This window comes from Carya illinoinensis, chromosome 7 (assembly GCF_018687715.1).
Source record: "Carya illinoinensis cultivar Pawnee chromosome 7, C.illinoinensisPawnee_v1, whole genome shotgun sequence".
Taxonomy (NCBI): domain Eukaryota; kingdom Viridiplantae; phylum Streptophyta; class Magnoliopsida; order Fagales; family Juglandaceae; genus Carya; species Carya illinoinensis.
In genome coordinates, this window is record NC_056758.1 from 33,030,869 (window position 1) to 33,052,025 (window position 21,157).

General features: G+C 34.1%; 2 protein-coding genes across 2 annotated transcripts; one reads left to right on the forward strand and one right to left on the reverse strand.

Moving 5' to 3' along the window:
• Positions 1-2,592: 2,592 nt before the first annotated feature.
• LOC122316741 (non-functional pseudokinase ZED1-like) lies at positions 2,593-3,817 on the forward strand. The gene has a single exon (XM_043133490.1). The coding sequence runs from the start codon at positions 2,619-2,621 to the stop codon at positions 3,699-3,701; it is 1,083 nt and encodes a 360-aa protein (XP_042989424.1). The 5' UTR covers positions 2,593-2,618; the 3' UTR covers positions 3,702-3,817.
• A 551-nt stretch (positions 3,818-4,368) lies between these two features.
• On the reverse strand, positions 4,369-11,984 carry LOC122316740 (pyrophosphate--fructose 6-phosphate 1-phosphotransferase subunit alpha). The gene is made up of 19 exons (XM_043133489.1): positions 11,795-11,984; positions 10,902-11,074; positions 10,714-10,826; positions 9,816-9,890; positions 9,611-9,724; positions 9,460-9,527; positions 9,178-9,261; positions 8,420-8,473; positions 8,140-8,220; positions 7,927-8,020; positions 7,770-7,843; positions 7,425-7,535; positions 7,283-7,327; positions 7,143-7,199; positions 6,407-6,511; positions 6,198-6,314; positions 5,913-6,016; positions 5,607-5,772; positions 4,369-4,735 (listed from the first exon to the last, which is right to left on the reverse strand). The coding sequence occupies exons 1-19, from the start codon at positions 11,882-11,884 to the stop codon at positions 4,613-4,615; spliced, it is 1,848 nt and encodes a 615-aa protein (XP_042989423.1). The 5' UTR covers positions 11,885-11,984; the 3' UTR covers positions 4,369-4,612.
• Positions 11,985-21,157: the final 9,173 nt, after the last annotated feature.

The window sequence follows — 21,157 nt, forward strand, 5'->3', positions numbered from 1 at the left end:
AAAGAATACGACGTAAAATATTGGCCAAATTTGAAAGAAACAATTTCTGCAGAATTGATTCACTAGTAAAATATGATGCATCAGGACTTATAGTCCAAACACTTAAAGAGGTGATGCTTGTTGAATGTCAGTGGGTATTTATAGAAAGAAAATAAAAATGTGATATATAAATCACGAGTCAATTTATCAATTCCTGAAAAATTGATATCACTAGTTAAATGTGACAAATATGGACCTGAAGTCCAAACACCTAAAGATGTGATTTTTGTTAAATATCAGTGGATATTTATATACATGATATAAAAAGTCTAAAGCTTTTAATATGAAAATGTGATATAGAAATCACAAATTAGTTTCTTGAAGAAACAATATTGATACGCTTTTAAAGTAGTTGAAATCATATTGAGATTTTTATTAGCTTGAAAGTTACCGAGAGTTTGGATATGCATAATTAACTGCATATTTATATGGATCATTGGATCATGATATATATATATATATGAAAATCCTTGAAGGATAGAAAATGCTTGAAACTTCTAATCTGAATACATCTAGAAATATGTATTCTATCAAATTTCAAAGATCCTTATATGATCTAAAGCAATCCAAACGTAAATGGAAACAAGCTATTATTGCAGTTTATATATATGATTTAAATGTCATTGAGGCTCCAGAAGAACTCATGAAAACTGCACATATTTGAAATATAAATCTGAAACCCTTGTGGCTTCAAGGGGAAGATGGATGATGTTATTAGTCATGAAATACCATCTTTTAATAGAATTAGTATTTCAGATTCAAATTATGGGTTTGATATGAAGTGTGCATTATTAAAGAAGAAATAAAAAGAAACACATAAAACATTTACCAGAAGATAGAAACACAAATATGAATATTTGTGAAATATTATTTTATTATCTTGAAACAAGAATTACAGAAATTTGAGGCACTTTGCCTCATTCTTCAAGCGCTCTTGTTCTTCAAGAATTTGCATGGCATCCCTATCTAAAGGGGTGGGTAATCGAAAAGAAGATTTAATCAAGGATTTTAAATTCTTATTCTCTTGCTTTATTGCTCATATCTTCATGTTGGACTCCAGAAGAAGTCGTTGAAGGATAGCAATATTCTCGTGGAGTTTGTCAACTCCACAAGTTCTAGATTGCAGTTGCTGAGAAAATGCGACAATGGATGATGAGTATCGGGTACCGAGACTCATAAGCTCATAAATAGCTTCATTATCTGACTTATGAGTCAGATCATTATATTGCATGATAGCACCTGTGATAGAAGCAGGAACAGCTGATGAAAGAGGTGCAGAATACCTCATATATTGACCCTGAGAAGATTGATGAGCCATTGCAGAAAAATATTGCAGGATAAGAATGCAGAAAGAGATTGTAGAGTAAAAATGCAGTATGATTACAGAAAAGTGAAGAAAATGAGATACGAATGAAGATGAGCTGAATATCTCTTTTATAGAGAAAATTATGATACAGCATCTCTCGTGAAGCAAGAGAAAAGAAACGAAATATAACTTCATAGCTCTGCGGCGCCTGACAGCTGCAGCGCCTGACAGCTGCAGCGCCTGACAACACGCCTGACACCTACAGAAGAGTTGAAAATCAGCGGTGCTTGTCTGGTCTAAAAGCTGGCCACCGTTTTTATTGAAAAAGGAGATTAGCGGTTTAATGTTGATGAATTCTTCACTAACTGTGTTATTTACAAGAACTCCAGAAGAGCACAACTCCAGAAGAGTAGTGATGAGCAGAAAGATCCAGTTGTGATTATTTTATCAACATGGATCAAGTCCACATTTAGTTGGATGTACAGATGCAAGTTATCTTTCAGATCCACACAAGAAAATCATTGCAATTTATGAGAAGAAAAGTGAAATTGATGTTAAGAAGATACGGTCAAGTAATAATCTGGCAGATTTATTCATTAAAGCATTACCAACTGCAACATTTAAGAAAATTGTGCAGAACATTGGAATGCGGAGGTTTGAAGACCTGTTATCATACATTTTTCAGGAGAAGTAATGTCTTGAAGACTTGTGCTGATTGTACTATTTTTCCTTCGCTAAGGTTTTATCCCACTGGGTTTTCCTTTGCAAGGTTTTAATGAGGCAATCCTAAAGCACTTGGCGGTTCACATGAATACTGTACTCTTTTTCCTTCGCCATTGATTTTTTCCCACAGGGTTTTTCCTTGACAAGGTTTTAACGAGACATATTCTTTAAATATGGTCATCCAAAGGGGAAGTGTTATAAACTATCTTGAATTGTATGACCACATTTAGTTAGCCGTCAAACGCATAATACTAGTCGTTAAAAGCATAATCTCTTTTGTAACCCTATATATATGGGTAAATTGATGTTATATAATATACAAATTAATAAGAGAATCTCCTCTCTCGCACTCTCTCAATCTCTTGAAACTCTCTTCTTTTCATTAAGTTTCATAACATAACTTATATTTTATACATAAATAATGGCAAGACCCTTCTTGACTTTTTTTGTTGACTTTTTTGTAATCTTTTTATTTATCTATAAAATATGCTTGATTAAAAAAAAAAAGAAAAAAATGAGGAGGAGGTAGATTCATACCTCACCGTCAAATATGCTGCCATGTTTCAGGGTGCCGAGAGAGAGACAAAGCCGAGCTGTGGAATTTCGGTTCCCCAGAGCCGAAACGGAGGAGGGTTTCTACTTGGAAAATGGAGGTCTGGTTTTGGAGCATCTCATTACTTCTTTTGATGGCAAATACAGTCCCTTTCGGATCTTCTCCAAACGAGAGCTCTACAAGGCCACCAACGAGTATTGTGTGAATGGAATCTTACACGAGGATTTCAAGCATAGCCTCTACAGAGGAACCCTTGATGGTCGTGAAATATGTGTCAAGAAATTTCTGGCAACCTCATCTCGGATTCATAAAACATGGTGCATAAACGAGGTGGCGGTCGTGTCTCAGTTGAGCAAGCACAAGAATGTCCTGAAGCTCTTGGGTTGTTGCTTGGAGACTGAAATCCCAACGTTAGTGTACGAGTTTGCAAGAAATGGAAGCCTCTCCGATCATATACTGGACGGCCGTCGGCGGCTATCATGGAAGAGCAGGCTTAGTGTAGCGAGCGAAGCAGCACATGCAGTTGCGTATCTTCACAACGTCACGCCCGATCTGATCGTCCATCGAGATATAAACTCGAGAAATATCCTCTTAGACGGAAACTTTGTTCCTAAACTGTTCGAGTTCGGGTTCTCGGTGCCCATTCCCATGGGTGAAAAACATGTAGATGCCGAAGTTGTGGGGGACGTTGGGTTTATTGCTCCGGAATCGCTAAATTCCGGCAGGTATACAGAGAAGAGCGATGTTTATAGCTTCGGATCCGTCTTGCTTGAGATTTTAACTGGAAAGAGTGCGAGGAACATGGTGCCTGAATGGAATTGCAGAGGGGAAAGTTCAATCTCAAATGCCAAAAGTGGCAATTGGACAGAGAGAGAGAGAAATACTGAATCCTATTTGAAGGGTGATCTAGCGGGTGAAGGAGACAAGAAACAACAAATGGAATGTGCAGAGATCGCAGTTCGATGTCTTAAGATGAATGCCGATGAGAGGCCTACCATGATAGAAGTTTCCCGATCGCTGAGAGAGATCAGAAGGCTCGGCTCCAAAGCACCCCAACATAACGTGAAGCATCTCTCATGAATAAACAAAGAATGTGTGATAGGAAGGGTTGGAGATTTGTGAAATGTTTGGGCATAATCAATTTGACCAACTACAGTTCTTTACTATACATAAGCAACATCCTCGTTGTTTCATGACAATCACACTGAACAATATTGATTATCATCCTTTCATTATTTCTTCATGTAATATCAAATAATTGAAAAACTATATAACTTTTACTTATATATAATTTCATTTCATATCATGAAACGATGAAATGATGAAAATCATTTTTTATAGCATGCAGTACATGCTGCCTAACATGCTGGTGCTTGTCATCTCTAAGATCCTGATAAAATGCTGCGGACGGAACGATGCAGGAGTCTGCAAGTCTGACTTGCAATTCCAGTATGAGACAGGCACAGTTTCAATCACAAGTATGCCAAATTAATCACGCCAAAACTCTTATGAATACCATCGTTACATGCGCGAGAAAAATTGGGGGGGGGGAAGTGTTTAAATTTACATCATATATTTTATGAAACACTGATGCACCAACGAAATGCAGCATAACAAGATAGGCAGCTACTTCCATGGCAGGCACATAACACTGCTGTATCAGTCATCAAACTATGACATGCAGTCGTATGAAACTGTGACCATCAACCTGTGCAAAACGCCTTAACGCTATTGATGACATGGAAGCTTCAAACCACATAAAACTTAGTCACTATGATAAAAAACAAAATTTATCTCTTTCAAAACTTAAAATACAATCCTCGATTATTTTTCTCAAAAAGGAAAGAAAAAAAAAAAACTAAATCAAAGATCAAATTCAGTGCCCGGCCTACAATTTAAGGATGTAAGTATTTGAAAAAAGCGGGTGATATCACAATTATTTAGGTATTCAAGTTACGTGCACATCAGATTTAAATGAGAACAAACTATATTTAAAGAGATGGGTTGGATGAAGGGGAAGCCATCACTGAGAGAACGTCTGTCACAGAAGCCATGACACTCAAAGCTGCTTTCAGAACATCCTGTGAACACCCTGGCTTTACAATAGTTCGTACCTGGAGAGAAAAAAAGCAGTTCGATGAGAGAGAATTTACAAATGGAGGGACGTACAAGCCAAATGGGCAATGCATAGGTGATGCAGACTGAAGGAAGCACAAGGAAACAATCTCTAATTCCAAAATATCTTGCAAATTAGGTTCATATTTTTTTTTAAAAAAAGGTATATATCTCAAGTATGACAATTCCCACTCAAGGGTAATGCTGTAGGAGATGAGGCAGGCATGAGGCTTAAACTTGATTCTCCAAAGGCTACTCCAGTTGGCAATCAGGTATTGTATCGTTCCAATGTATTATAGTAGGAGCTAGGTTATATATATATATATATATATATATTTGATAAGTAAATACAAAGATAAAATAATTTTTTACAAAAAACCAGTTTTGTTTTATATATGTTTCCACAACTTCAACTTGTTAGGGGTGTCGATGTAATTTCATCATTTCTGTTGTGGCCCAAAGTTCAACTTGTGAAACTTCCGATTAACGGTTGGGGTTCTTGCAGTTCAATGGAGAGAACAAAGCCTTGAGAAAAATTTTTCAGCAATTACTATCTCCTAGGTTTGTGCGACGAAATTCTAATAGGTGTAACAAGTTTGTGTGATGGGACGATGGATTTATAAAATTAGTAAATGTGATATAGTTTAGATACCATAAAAAAATTTCATATCACATAAGGAAGTGTAAGCTTGCAATGAAATAAATAATAAAAAAAACAAAACAATAAGTATCATCTTTTAAAATCTCACAGAATTAAATCCATCAACAGAAAGCGATGGATTACAAAACCTTGCAAACTAAATGGTTGTAGCAATGTAAATATTGTGCATGAATAAAACTAAAAAATTGAGACCATAGTATCATAAGCACCTTATCAAGATATTCTTGCAATTTCTTGATGCGGCCCATGTAATCCTGGTCTTCTACACATAGAGTTACAGCCTTAGAATCAGAACCAGGACCATCAAACTGAAGAGGTCCTGGATTTCTGTATATGTCGTCCATCAAAAATTTTGCTGCATTTTGCCTCAACAGACTGCAACCAAAGTTATTCACCACATTAAAACCAGAGTAACAATCAAACCACATGAAGCAAAAATCAATGCTTAATCAAACAATTACCCCATCCAAAAATTTAAAAAAAAAAAAAAAAAATCAAATCACTAGGAGACTTACTCGTATCCTTTGCCTCTCAAGTCCACAGTTGCTGGATGAATGGCAGGTTTTCCTATTGACAAGGCCCCCGGTTTTTGAGACCAATGCTTCACAGTCATCATTGCCTAATGTTCATCAAGTACATCAATGAAGTCAACGGCCACGACAATTGCAAGAATTATCAAAGAACCAAAAAACACTGGACTGCACTTAACTTGGAAAATAATAAATTAAGAAAAATTTTAAAATTCGTATTTGTTATGAAGGAAAAGCTCTAAAAAAACATATTGAGAAAGAAAACCCTACTGTCATTGGAGCAGCACCACAACGCCAATTCTTCACTGGATTCTTCAGGTTAGTTATAGTTGCCAGGTAGCCATTCAAACCAGCAGCTAAAATATGATAGCAGATATGCCCAAGAACCTGCAAGAATATCATCTCAATGTTAACGTAAAAAGAGGATATTAATAGCTAAAAATGCTCAGGAGACAAAGAAATGCCTAACGTTTACATACAAAGGCATAGTCACAATCAAATTTTGATGGTAATGATCCCCGAGCCTGATAACCGAAGAAGTGGCAGATAGCATTAAATTTCTTCCCTTTGTATGTGCCTTCTTTCTGTTCAAAATGCAAAAGGCATCAGCAACCATGAGTCTTGTTGCGTTAAATATAACTCAGCATAAACAGTTCTGGAAACAATTCTAGTCTGTTATAATTTATTATCCCAAAAAGCAATCAAATGCTAATCTATAATCATGATTCAAATTAATTAAGCATCAGACAAAATAAAAGTACAGGATAGAATACAAGTCAAACAATAACTACAATTCTAAGGAATATTTAATGACTACACAACATAAACTTCAGTAAGGACTAACAGTCTTAGGAAAGGAAGCAAAATTCCATGCTAAAGCAAAAGAAGAGAGGCAAGATTAGCAGCAAAGAACTAATGCACTAGATGGATTTTGCATTCTGTGGGGGAGTAACAAGGCCCATTGGATGCCAAATCATTCCCCTAAGGAAATAAAAATAACTTTCTCAGGCACCATAACACAGAAAAATCCCCTTGTTAAAAATAGACATTCAAGTAACAAGAGGAAATAATATTTGAGATATCCCAACCAGAAAAAGATGTCACGAAAAGAGAGAAAAATCCCAGTGCAGTCAATATTAGAAGTTTAGAACAAAGCATGAAAAAGCTATACATGTATAAGAGCAAACAATAAAAAAAGAAACAAGAATTGTGTACCAGACGCTTGTTCATTTCAGTCTCCACAAGATGTGCAAAAAGTTTCTCTGTTTCGATCTGCACAATAAAGTAAAAAGGATATTAGAGATCTTAAAGTTTAATGTGTTCTTTCCATAATGAAAGTATCTGAAGCCCATTACCTGGGATAATTGTGCGGAATCATCTGATTCAGGGTAAAGGAGCAGCTGTAACATTCAAAATCTCAATCTTAGACGGGCATAACTCATTAAAATTAAATTAAGTGGAATGTCTTTCAATGGGAGAAGCACGGGAAATTGGAACCTGTTTCCTAATAAAAGGAGGCAAAAATTCAAACAAAGCAGATGCCCAGGGTGAAAGTTGGGAAAAAATGTTATCCGTAGAAACACCTTGCTTGAGGAAACCATGGATTTCCTGAGGCACAAAATATCAATGTTAAATCACAAACACATTATTTAGCTCATTAATGTCACATGAAAATACAAAAAGAAATATAAATTTGTAACCGCATAGTTTTGGATGGAAAAAGAAGCCGTTACTTAAAGAAGATACTTCAGGATTATTCATCTATGGGGGCAGAGATAGTGAGAGATGGAAAGAGAGACACGGGTGCTTCAAAAGGAATTATTATTTAACTACCAAAGTTACCTTCAAAAGAGCATAAACTTCAGGAATGCTTTCTATAAGCCCTTCTGGTAGTAAGATAACCCCATGGTTCTTGTCTGGTCCAAATAAAAAAGATCAGATAACGAAAATTGAAAGTAGCACCAACTGTAGCATTAAAAAACCACAAACTATTTGAAACCTTGTCCTGCCCTGGCTTGAACTGCATCACAAATTTGTTTTGTGATATCAAAAATAGTAAGTTTTGATGCAGCCACCTCCTCCCCAAGAATAACCTGCAAAGAGTGTATCAAGTTACAAGTAGAACAGTGATCAAGAAAAATGTATAATTTTAATTGATAAGTTCATAATGGTGACATCAAGTCCAATGGCATTAGAAAAAATTAATACTAACCATGTTCGGATGGGACTGGAGGGTGCACTCTAGAGCAACGTGTGATGCCTTCCGACCCATGAGTCGGATGAAATAATAATACTGGAATGGAAAACAAGTTAGGTAGATTTTTCAATTGAACAACATAAAAAAGGAAGAGAATGGATACCCAAGAATTGATAAACCATGAAAAAGATTGCACAGAAAGATCAATAATCATACACTAATCAACTACCACTGAAATTAGACTGAAAAGATCAGAGATTTCACAAGAACTGAATCAAGGACATTAATCCATTACCTTCTCTGCAGAGAGTGCATCAGTGCAAACATTACTGATGAGCTGGGAATTGACCTGAAAAATTAATTAACTAATTAATTCTCATGGCCAAGACTCATGGATTACAAATGGTCTCATCACATAATTTTGGAACTCTTCTAACAAAAAATGATGAGATTTATGCCTCGTTTGGAAAATGAGATGAGATGAGAAATCTGTAAATAGTAGTAAACTGATTTGAGTTAAAATGTTTTAATGGAATTTGGGAAATGAGAGAGAAAAAAGTTGAATAAAAATATTATAAAATTAAAATATCATTAGAATATTATTTTTATTTTAGAATTTGAAAAGGTTGAATTGTCTTTTGTGTTTTGTTTGGAGGTTAGGGAAAGTTATTATGATTAGATGAAAAAAAGTTGAAGATTTGAAACTGAAAAGTGTTTGTGTTTGACTGATGTTTGGGAAGAAAATTATGAGAAATTTTGAGACTATATGAGATTTGTTCGCAATTGAGGCCTTAGGAGACAAGCATACTACATATGTTTCCAGGATCCAAACAGCTATATGAATAATCTAATCTTATTAACATGCAAGTGCACCTCAACACAATAAGAAGCAGAAAACATATACATAAAGGGAGTAGGGTTTGTTACCTTCAGCGAGAATCAGATTTTCAAGCATGATACCCCTAGACTACTGATGCAATAGGATTTTCTTTGGGTGATTAGGAGTAATTTCTTAAACATGCAAGTACACCATCAACATAACTTAATTAATACCTTACATATCGTGTCAAAACCAACATTAGTTTCCACAAATTGGTTCCTGAGATCTCCATTCAGAGTGACAGGTACACCAACCACCTGAGAAATGCACAGAAGTTAAAATGATAAGACTATAGTAGGGCAAAATAATATTCAAATAAATTTATGCAAAATGCAAGGTACAGAACCGCAATAGAAAAACTAAAAAAATCCACTAAGGGAGAAAACCACCTATAATATGACTGTTCACTGGAGTATTTCATAAATTCCATCATATAAAATTCACATGCTAAATACCTTTGTGGCACACTTTGCCTCGGCAAATGTTTCAGCGAGCTGAGCAGCATCAGTGTTTGATGTCACCCCTTCAAAAACATCAAATTCATATTCAATAACTTCAAACTAAAAATATATATGCCAACGTTAAAAATAGCCACATCCATAGTACCTCCAATAATGACAAGGCCATCCAATTTCAAATCTTTACATGCAGTTAAGGCAGCATTAACTTGCTCGGTTGTTCTAATTTGATCTTGTGTCCGTCCCAGCAAATCATAACCACCTAGTGAAAGACAACCAAAATAAAGATCATACACTTCAATGCATGGTGATTTAATATTGCAACAAGAAGATTTCCTTATACAACCACCTACCTTGATTTTTGTAGGTTGAAAGAATGTCATCTGTTATCTCAAGAGTTTTCTTTGCAAATAAACCTTCTGAACCACCTGTTTGCAATTACAAGGGCATTGTATTAAGTAATTACTATAGCTTACTGCAAAAATGCACACACCATGCTGTCATATGCCAGCTTTTTCTCACCATCTTCTCATATGCCAACCAAATTGGCAATGAAATATGTTACAAAAATGCAACCTAACTGCAGCATTCTGAAACAATATTTTAATGTGAAGCATATTGCACAACGAAACATGTCAAAAAATTCATAGAGAGAGAATAAAAACAAAGTATATAGGACCTGACTATTAACGTGTAATGCCTCAATAAAAGGCCCAAACCACAAGGCTTATACTCCAAAAGGACTAGTCAATGATACAATTGGAGTCCCATTGGAACCTTATAAAGAGTAAGAACTTTTCCTTCCCAAGCAATGTGGGATCTTATACACCGTCTGCCCTTATCATATAAGGTATCACAATCTTTCCCTCTTAAATTCCCGACGTCCTCGTCGGGCCCATCTATCGTAGGTGGCACAACTCAAGTCCCACATTTCTGATTGGAATAGGCTTTGATACCATTTATAACGCCTCAATATAAAGCCCAAACCATATGGTCTATACTCCAAAAGAACTGATCAACAATACAATTGAAGCCCTATTGGAACCTTATAAATAGTAAGAACTTCTTATTCCTAAGCAATGTGGGATCCTGTACACCACCTACACTTATCCTTATCAAATGGGATATCACATAACCAGAGGGTTTGGTTAATATATACACACATAAAACACATGTACAGACAAAGGACAAATACACATACCAACTAGTATGAAATAAACAGATAGTAGAACAATAGAAAAGGCAGTTTACCTAGAAATCCAAGTAAAGTATTACTAGGGTTGTGGATTTTAAGAGCATCATGAAGACCCCATATAACATTATGTCCTCCAGGAGACTGTCTCCCACAAAAGACTATTCCCACCCTGTTAGAAGACAATCCATTGGATACATAAGATTGATTGTCAAATAAAAAACTGAAATGGTAATCAGATGGGTACCTAATTGCTGGATGCTCAGTTATAATCTGAGCATCTGGGACTTTTGCTGTTGCCCTGAGAAAGTGAGCCAAGGGCTGACCATAAGTATGGGGAAAATATCGGCATATGCTGTGGGCATCATTGGGGTCTATCACAGTAGTTGCATCACCCAATTCAACCCTGACAGCAGTTCCCTGTATCATGACCATGTATGATTACGTTAGAAATTATTCCAATCCCGTCAAACTTTTAACAACCAGGAAACACCCTTCTAAACTTTCATAAATGCTATTTACATTGGAAATATTTTTGAGTTCAAATACTTCCAACAACCCGTTATAAGTCATACTTAGTCTCTAGTGTGCGTGCTCAAATAATAAGATGTCTATTTTTCATTTATCAAAAAACCCTCTGTTTGAATCTCACAGCCAGATTGTAATCTGCAAAATAGGCATTTGATAAAAAAAAATCCAAATACATCCCAGCAACACTACGGTTGCTTACTGCGAGGCGATGGCAGTGAACAGTTACAAAAATAGTAGCAACCAAAGAATACTGAGCCAAACCGAGCGGCACTAAACAACAATAGATCTAATCGAGCAGTTCCATCAATTCTCTGAGATGATAACCGAACTAGACATCAATCAGATCACAAATTTTTTCGAACACATAGAGAGCGACCCATGGAACAAAACAACAATTTAAGTTCATTCACCATTATTTGCGGGAAAAAAAAAAAAAAAAAAAAACGATCTTAGACTACACACGAAACAAAAAAGTAAAAGAAAAAAGAATCGAAACGAAACAAGCGGAAGCTCCGATGATTTAGCGACTCTAAAAATAGGAGTCAAAATGGAGAGTGCAAAAATCAAACTTGTATCGAGAGTGAGGGAGAGAGAGACAGTAGTGGGGACCTGAAGACAAGGAGGGAGTACAGGTTTGTAGAGAGATCGGAGTTTTTGAAGATCGGAGAGTTCCCTGGGAATGCCGTAGTCTGAATCCATCGAGAAAATCTCCCTTTGCTCTCTGTGTTGTTGTTGCTGGTATTGTTGCCTTGTTGGTGCTGCGGGCTCGGAGGGGCTTCTAAAGACAGTTTATGAGGTAGAAAGCGACCGGGCGATACAACCAACTAACACGCAGGTTTGGTCGACTCGCCCGCGGTCTCTGTTTTTATAAAACTAACCTTCGTTTCTTATTTTATTACGAAAAATGCCACTGATACCCTTTTGGAACCCTCTCTGATATCTTATCCCACATTTTTCAAGCATATCCCGCATCCATCGTCATCGTTAGTATTTAATTCTTTGCCATCTCACCCGCATTATTTTACTTTATCCTACGTCTTTACCATACCCCAAAAGAAATAATTCCTTTTTATATTTCATTCTCTAACTTTTTGGAAAATGTCACTTTTATTTTTCTAATCAGGAAAATATCACTTAATTCAAGTGGTTTGGAACTGTTATTGTCCATACACTATTTTGTAGGCATATGTTTGTATGACCAAATATATAAATGAATTGTTATGCTTTGTGACTACGTGGGTCTTATATTTATTTTTAAATATTTATATTTTTATTACGTCACAAAACAAAGATCGTGAAGTTTGCAATCTGATTGGACCAAAATTAAGCGTCGTGATGGTGACAAAAGAAAGACTTATTTAGTACATGATTGAGATTATGGTGAAAAATATAATTTATAATTTTAAAATTTATAGTTTATAATTTAAATAATAAATTTTAATATTTAAAAATTATTTACTATTTAGTAACTATATATTTAAAACACTTTCAAATACGTTATGTTTGTTTATAAACAAATTAGAAAAGTGGTTTTTAATGTAGAAATGACAATTATTTGAAATTTTAAAAATTATTACCATATTTTTTAAAGTTTGAAAGTTATAATTATCTTGTATGGGTATTTTCTTTTATTAATAATTTCTTTAAAATTCAAATGTTCCGTATTATCTAGAAAATTATCTTTAAAGAAAAACATCAAAATGATTTTTTTTTCTCAAATGTACTTTTTGACTTATTTGAAATTAAAAATATTTTAATATTTAATACCCAAAAAGCTTAATTTTTATATTAAAGAGCTTTTAAAATTATTTAAATATTTTTTAAAATACTTATCGAAACACCAAACACAACCTAATATCACATCATTAATTATATTCTTCGTTGAAATCAAACAACGTCGCTACATGATTACAACGGTAAAATTCTAAATACATCGCAGTTATTTAAAATTTCTAGTATGAAATAAAATAAATTAATTTTTATTCGAATTATGATTAAATCTCTATGTATTAATTTTAACATATGATTGTTTGAAATCTAAGAACAATATTATTTGTGAAGAATTACACTCTGATCAATGACATGAAAATTTGTAATACGTATAAAGAAAATCTATCAATAGAGTGGAAAAAAATTATGATGATTTTAATTTATCTAAAAATTCGTTTTGTGTGAGATTTAAGGTGAAATTGAAAATTTGAGAGTGGTTGGAGGAAGATTTTGAAGGGAGCACATTATTCGGTAGGAATATACTGAAAAGGGCATTTTTGTAAGTTCAAACTGAGCCCACTGACTTACCAAACAACGACAATATTAACATTTGAAGAAGAAGATTGGAGAAAGAAAAGAAGGCGTCACCTAACAACGATCTACCCGTTTAGCTTCTGAACCTTTTGGGCAGCAAATCAAATGGGATAGCGGCGTATATGCATCCGTATTTTCTCCTTATTTAAGGCGCAGCCAAAATTTTTTATTTTAAATAAAATTCTATTCATTATATTATTATTTTATTTTTATTTTATTATATAAGATTAGATATATTTATTATCATTTGATAATATTTTATTGAATAATTTTTTATTATTTAATAATAATAAATATATGATATCTTATATAATGAAATGAAAATAAAATAAGAATACGAAATATAACATTATTTTTTAATTCGGGAGGGAAGGAAAACTGAAATACCAATGTCTATTAAGTCCTTTTTTTTTTTGTTTTTTTGGTGGAGAGGGGGTGGGGGTTGGAAAATTCAACAAGATTTCAATAAGACAAGGGAGTGGACCTCTTACCTAACCTGGAAGGAATGAAGGAAGGGAGTAGGCGTATTCCATTTCCGACCCACTCTGAAGAAAACGAAATTACAACCTGTCTCCCAAATTAATAAAGTGTTTAGATTAAAAACTTGTAAAAAAGAAAAAAAATCTAAATTTGTATACATTTGCCGCAGTAATCTCCATTCACTTCCCTAAGTTAGGGGAAATTAATTTAAAGTCACTCTCTAACAAATTCTACATTTCCTATAATTGGATATCATCATATTGCTAAGGTGGTTCATCACATTTTAAAAGGCAGCAATCTAGCACATCCAATGAATTTTATATTAAAAATTAGTTTTTTAAGAAAAATGTCATCATTTATTCATTTATTAAAAGAAACTTAAATCCATAACTGGATACATGCGGGTATATCATCTTATCAACTATTTGGAATTCCACCAGTACACTATTATACTGGTCTAGACTTCATCGATACTGATACTCTTTACAGACAAATGTTCAAGAGATAATACTCTACCTAAAGGAAGACTCAATCTCATAATTCATATAAAGAAATGACTCAACTTTTAAGGACAAACCATCTAAGAGACGAACTATTTTTTTTTTTTACTATACAATAAGGAAAAAAGAATGAAAAAATAATGAATTACAGTTTAGACCAACTATGATAAATTTTATTAGCATGTGAAAGCAACAAACTCATCTCTTTTCAACTACAAAAGTCAAATCTGAAAAGATCTGGTGGTGGCGATTCCAATTATCTAGCCAGTGTTGCGAGAAGAGCTATCAGAAGGGATGGCACGTGAAGACCACATGTAGTTGTGAGCAATGCATGAGGACCACACGCATAGATAAATAAAGTTGTTTAGATATACTTTTTTAAGATTAATTTTATTTTAAAGTTTATAAAAATTGTATTAATTTTTTAGTTTGAGTAATGTTTCAATGAAAAGTTGAAAATTATAAATATATATTTGTGTTTGACTAATTTTATAAGAAATGTTGAAATTTTTTAAAAGAATAGTATTATATGTATTTATATTTTTACTTACAAGACTTAATTGATTAGTTTTATTTTAAACTTCAAATTTTATAATTTTCAACATATCAATAATTTACATGAGAAGAAATAATTTTTTTGTAAATTTTTCTTAAATATATTTAGTATTTTTCTTTTAAAAACACCTTCGTTGCCAAACAAGCCCGAAACAGCTGTTTGGATTCGGAATTGTTTTACCGTATAAGCACATTTAAGGCCCCGCTTGCTTACACAGATAAAATGAGATGAGATGTTTTAAATAATAATAAATAAAATATTATTATAATATAATTTTTGAATATTAATTTTATATTAGAATTTGAAAAAGTTAGATTATTTATTATATTTTATATTAGGATTTGAAAAAAATACAATGATGAGTTGAGATGAGATGAGATGAAATTTTTAGTTTTGGTTAACCAAACAAGGCTCTAATCTCTTTTCCGAATCCAAACCACGTCTAAGAAGGGGTCTACGGTCGTAGACGGGTAGTGATAGAGTTACCACTCTATTACAACCCATTTATCACTCATATGCATTTTAAATTTTTTTATTTTTATTTCATTTTCTTTTAAGTATTTTTTTAACATCCTTAATCGTTAAGAAAAAATTTTAAAAAAATATAATTTTATTAATACTCACTTTCTTAATTATTAAATAAAATAAAAAATTAAAAAAAATCAAATATAAAAAGAGTTGTAAATAAGTTGTAGTTAAGTAGTAATAATATCATTTTCCACGGTCAAATATCAAGTTAGTCGCTACCTATTGGGCTACTAAATGTGTACATTGATTCTACTAACGATGGATTTTAATTACTTTTCAATCTTTGCTTGGTTGAAGGTTCTAACGAATATCTTCGATGATTGGAGTCAGTTTCTTGTGGGGTAGATTCATTAACGATAGTGTTTATAACCAGCTGCGCATCTCTCTCTAGAGTTGATGGGCATTGTTACAAACTTTTAGCCATCTGAGAAGTTAAAAAAGTTGTTGTTGCCTCTACTATAATAGGATTTATAGTTGGAATTTTTGAGGTCCAAATTTCCATACAAACACCTTCCAAATCCTGACAAATAATCAAGGAGGTGGAGAATGAGTCTCTTATAACTACATCAAAGGAGCTGTTGGGCTTTAGATTTCGTTTCCCAAGCTAACTTGTAGACTTGATAGACTTTCTCCTAACTGAGTGATTGCTTCTCTGATTGAAATCACAATGTGGTTATGAACCAGCTCATTTCGCTTCCTCCATATAAAGTCAATTACAATTACTGCAAACAGCTAAAAAGAGTTTTTCATGGAAGCATTTAGACCCAATGTTGCTAGGTTGATTATAAGTTGGATCCATTCTGAAATTGAATTTAACTACATGAGATCTAGATTCAAAGGCCAACAGCTTTGTTGCCATAGTATTTGAGTGAAGAGGCATTCAATAAAAATATGAAATTGAGTTTCTTCCTCTTTTTTGCACAGGGGGCATAGTTCAAGTAGAAGATTTTGGATAAATCATTTGTAGCCGATTCCATGGTGGTAGCAGCTTATGGTGATCATGAATTTGTAAGCTCCAGATTTTTTTGAACTTGGCGGTTGGAAAATTCAACAAAGGTGCAATCTCTTGATTTTTCACCTCTAAATGATAAGCTGTTTTCATTAAAATTTACTTGAGTCATTGGGAGTCTAGATTATTGAATCCTATCACTGCCTATGGAAGGGGATCAATATTTTTTGAATTTCTGTAATTGTTTCTAGCATGAACAGGGTTCTCAACTTCTCCATTTCCCATTGATGATTGATAATGTCAATGATATCAGAGACTTTCAGGTGAGGATGGACCTCATTCATCTGGTTGCCTGGTTTTGGTTTAAAATTATCCACTGTGGGTATCCAAGGTTCAAACCAAACATTAACTGATAGCCCATTGAAAATTTGATAGCACGTCCCTTTCGAAAGCAATTCCCTAGTCTTAAGGAGGTCCTTCCATATCCATGAGTTCGACGTTTTTGCTTTAACGTTAAGAAATTATTCGAATTAGAGATATTTTTTGGAGAGGATCCTATGCCATAATCCCATGCTTGGTTTGCTCATTTTCCATCTAATTTTTGCTAGCAGGGATAAGTTCATATCCTCCATTAATCTTAGTCCTAGGCCTCCCTCTTTTTTTGGTTGACAGATGGATTTTCATGACTTCAGAGTGAGGTTGTGAGATTGATTGTTAGAAAAACCCACTAGAAATTTTTGAAGCTTTTGTTCAAAGACTTGCATATCAATATTGGTAGCATGGAAAATTGCATCTGGTATGATGGGATTGTGCTTGCCACTGTTCTGATTAGCATAGTTATGCTTGCTTGTGAAAGTAATTTTGACTTCCAACCTTCTAATTTATTTTGAATTATGTCCATCAAATCTTTAAAAAAAATTTCTTGACTCGATTGAAGGATGTTGGTATTCCTAAGTATTTCATTCTCGAATGAAGATGATTTGTAGGGCAAAATCTGAGTGATTGCTTCTTTGACTAAGGAGTTGGTATTCCTAGTGATGAAGATGGATGTTTTGTTGAGATTAATTTTTTGCCCCAACCAAGCCTGATACTTTTCCAAATTTTGAGATATTTCTTGAGCACTCCTTTCCGTAGCCTTATCGAATATGATTAAATCGTCCGCAAACAGCATATGGGAGATTGAGGGGCAATCTTTGTTAAGTCAAATACCTTCAAAATTGCCTTGAGTCTCTGACCGAGCTATTAATCATGATAGCACCTCTATGCCTAATATGAAGAGAAAATGTGATAAGGGATCACCTATCTTAGCCCCCTTTGTGCCTTGAAAGAGCCTCCGAAGATCCATTGATAAGAATGGAGAAGGATGCTGTTGTCATGCATTCTTTTTTTGGGCTAATCTAATTGTTGTTATAACCCACCACTTTCAATACTGTAAACAAAAAATCCCACTCTCCCACTCTATATAGTCGAACATTGTTTCCATATAAATTTTTATGGCTATTTGTGCTTCTTTTTCTGTTTTTTCCTTCAGGTGATGAAATAGCTCGTGAGCTATTAATGTGTTTTCTTTGATGTTACGACTAGGTTCAAAGGCTGTTTGAAAATGAGATATAACTCGATAAAGAGTGGTTTTGAGTCTATTGGCCAGAATTTTAGTAATAATTTTGTATAGAACATTTGTCAAACTAATAGGTCGATAGTGGTGAGGAGAGATTGGGTTAGAAATTTTTGCAATAAGGGCAATAGTTGTGTGGTTCATTTGTTTCAACAGTTTCCCCTTTTGAATGAAAAAAAAAAAACTTTGGATTGCTATGATCACATCAATTTTTTTATAATGACCCAATAATGTCTATTGAAAAGGGCTTTCATTCCATCAGGGCAAGAGTGTTCTAGTTTGAAATTTGCTTTAGGGTCTCAAAAATTTCAATTTCATTTGGTATTGCACTAAGGAAAACATTGTCCTCATATGTAATCTATTTTTCAAAAAGATTCTCAAGCTGGCTTGGGACAATTGGATCTAAAGATACATATATGGATTGAAAAAGATTAATAAATGAAGATTCAATAATAGAAGGGGCCATCGACCAATTACCTGGGCACAAATCAATGGAATTAATTGCATTGAAGCGCATGTAGATACTTGTTGATAGATGGTAAAATTTTTGTTGAGGTCTGAAGATATTAACCATGAAATGCTGGATTTTTGATACCATAGACTTTCTTCATTCTTCAATTATTTTTGAAGGTAATGTTGAAGCTCTTTTTCTCTTTCTGATTCTAAAGGACGGGATCGCTGCATTGTATTTGAAGAAGCTTGTCTTCTATTTTTTGAATATTAGATCGGATCTTCCCGACATGGACTCTATTCTAGTGTTTGAGAGCTTCTTTTATGGTTTTAATTTTTCTGCAAAGCATGTATGCTGGAGTGCCCCTTAAAGATTTTTCTCGTGCTTCTTGTATAATAATCTGATTGAGTGGCTCATGGATCCAGAATCCTTCAAATTTGAAAGAGAAAGCACGACTTTGGTTTACTATAGTATTTAAAACCAAGGAGTGGTGGTCCAACGCCAAAGAGGATAGATGTTGCTAATTTGCGTAAGGGAATAATAACCTCTACTGTTGATTCGTTTCGCCCCTATCTAGTCTCTCCCTTATCAATGCTCTGCCTTGCCTGTTGTTGGTCCAAGTGAAAGATGGGCCAATGAGGCCTAGATAAATTAGGTCATTTTTTTCCATTAAATATTTTAGACCTCCCACAACTGAAGATGTAAATGGGTGACCCCCCACTTTTTCAAATTGATATAACAAGTCATTAAAATCACCTATATAACACCAGGGTCCCAGGAAAGCATTTTATATTGAGTCCAACGTGTTCTAGAAACTTGCCTTAAAATGCCATTGAGCAAGGGCTATACAAAGGTTACGAGCCAGGGTTGATATACAGGTTCATAGTAGATGAAAATAGATATTGCATTCATATTAATATTGACCAGTTCGATACCTACACCTGATCGCTATAATAACAAAATGTCTCATTTGTTTCATGAGGATGGAAAACTTATAAAATAGTGGAAACCCAAACTAGTTACAATATATAACGTACGCTCAATTAGTATTCTAGTTTCTTGCAAAAAGATAATATTGAGTTATATTTTTTAATATTAGCTCTTAGAGATCTAAGGCCCTTAGAGATCCAAGTGCTATGGGATGGTGTCTTGCAATTCCATATCATGGTCTTCATTCGGCCTTTGGAGACATGTTTAAGCTTACCTCTTCAGCTTCTTAGGCCTTGAGGTAAGGGAGGGACCTCTTGTGTTCCTTCTGTTTTTTGGTTTTACCCATGGTGCCTGCTTGCATTTCCAGCAACAAGATGGCCGCGGTTGAATCATCCGGAAAAGGCTGAATTTTGTCTATTGGAGGTATATCGGGCACTGTCCCAGGAGGAAAATCATGCATTGGTTTCTCCGAGGGCTGAGGCTTTTTAATTGAAGGGGGGAGCAAGGCCTTTTCGTGTGTTGATCCGCATTAGTGGAGGAAGAGGAAAATTCAGTGATTTTGGGCTGGGCGAGTTTAAAGGCTTGGGCCCTTTGTGGTTCAATCGGGCTTGCTAAGTCTTTGCCCCTTCAAAATTAGACCAGACTGAATAGAGAGAAGCTCACGCTGGGGGCCCGATATATGGGTTTATACATGTTGACTTATGGGCCCAGACTTTGCATTTTTGAAATTATAGTGGGTTGAAGTGGGCTCACATTGATGGGTCGTAACCGCTGCTTGCAGATTCCTCCATTGTGAATATCAGAGAGTCGTTGTGGTGTCAGATGAAGGGGAAATAGGTTCAATGCGAGGCGCCATTTGATTCAAATTGCCGAAACAGTGATGGATTTGCATTGACAGCTGATGGGAGTTGGTTCGTAGTTATGAGGGTTAAACCCTCTTTCCCTTGAAAAATTGTTGAGGTTGGTGGTGGCTGGTGGAGGGAGATTAGTGGAGTAAATATGGTGTAGACCACTGTTCTGTAAATATGGTATGGATATACTTGATTGTTCTTTATTAGAGAAGACTTCGGTGGTGGATCACCCCCATAAAATCTATGTGAAAAATTATATTTACAGTCGTGAAATATATAAATATCGTGTAATCACTTTTGAAAAAAAATAAATAAAGAAGATCCATATGATAAAAAATTAATTTTTTAATAATAAAATTCACTCTTTTTCAAAAATGATTATACAATACTTATATACTCTATAACTTTACGTATCATTACTAAAAAATATATTACCATTTTCATTATTTATTTAAAAGATAAACGTTTGGTTTACAAGGAGGTCTCGTGAAAATAAAGCTATATATTAATGTGTTTGTTGTTCTACATTATGCTGCAAAGTTATTTATTTATTTATTTTGATACCATAAACTAGAAATAACATGTTACATTTAACAAAATCAATGTTGTGAACTGAGATATTTTTGTGAATCCAACTCTTTTCAAATAGAAAAATAATATAAATTAGAAAATATGTTTAGTTCACATAAAGATCTTAAAAAAATCTCAAATATTATCATGACTCGTTGTGTAGTATTAGATTATAAGACTATATTTATTATAAAGTAAATATAATCTATCACATATAAATATATTAATTTATAAATTT

What these genes read in the sequence shown, in the direction of transcription:
- LOC122316741 (XM_043133490.1), top strand. Translation starts at nt 2,619, where the DNA reads ATGCTGCCATGTTTCAGGGTGCCGAGAGAGAGACAAAGCCGAGCTGTG.
- LOC122316740 (XM_043133489.1), bottom strand. Translation starts at nt 11,884, where the DNA reads ATGGATTCAGACTACGGCATTCCCAGGGAACTCTCCGATCTTCAAAAA. An exon ending in TCCAGTCCCATCCGAACATG is followed by an intron (nt 8,021 to 8,139) that starts GTTAGTATTAAT and finishes CACTCTTTGCAG; the next exon opens with GTTATTCTTGGGGAGGAGGT. An exon ending in CTCCTTTTATTAGGAAACAG is followed by an intron (nt 7,328 to 7,424) that starts GTTCCAATTTCC and finishes TGAATGTTACAG; the next exon opens with CTGCTCCTTTACCCTGAATC.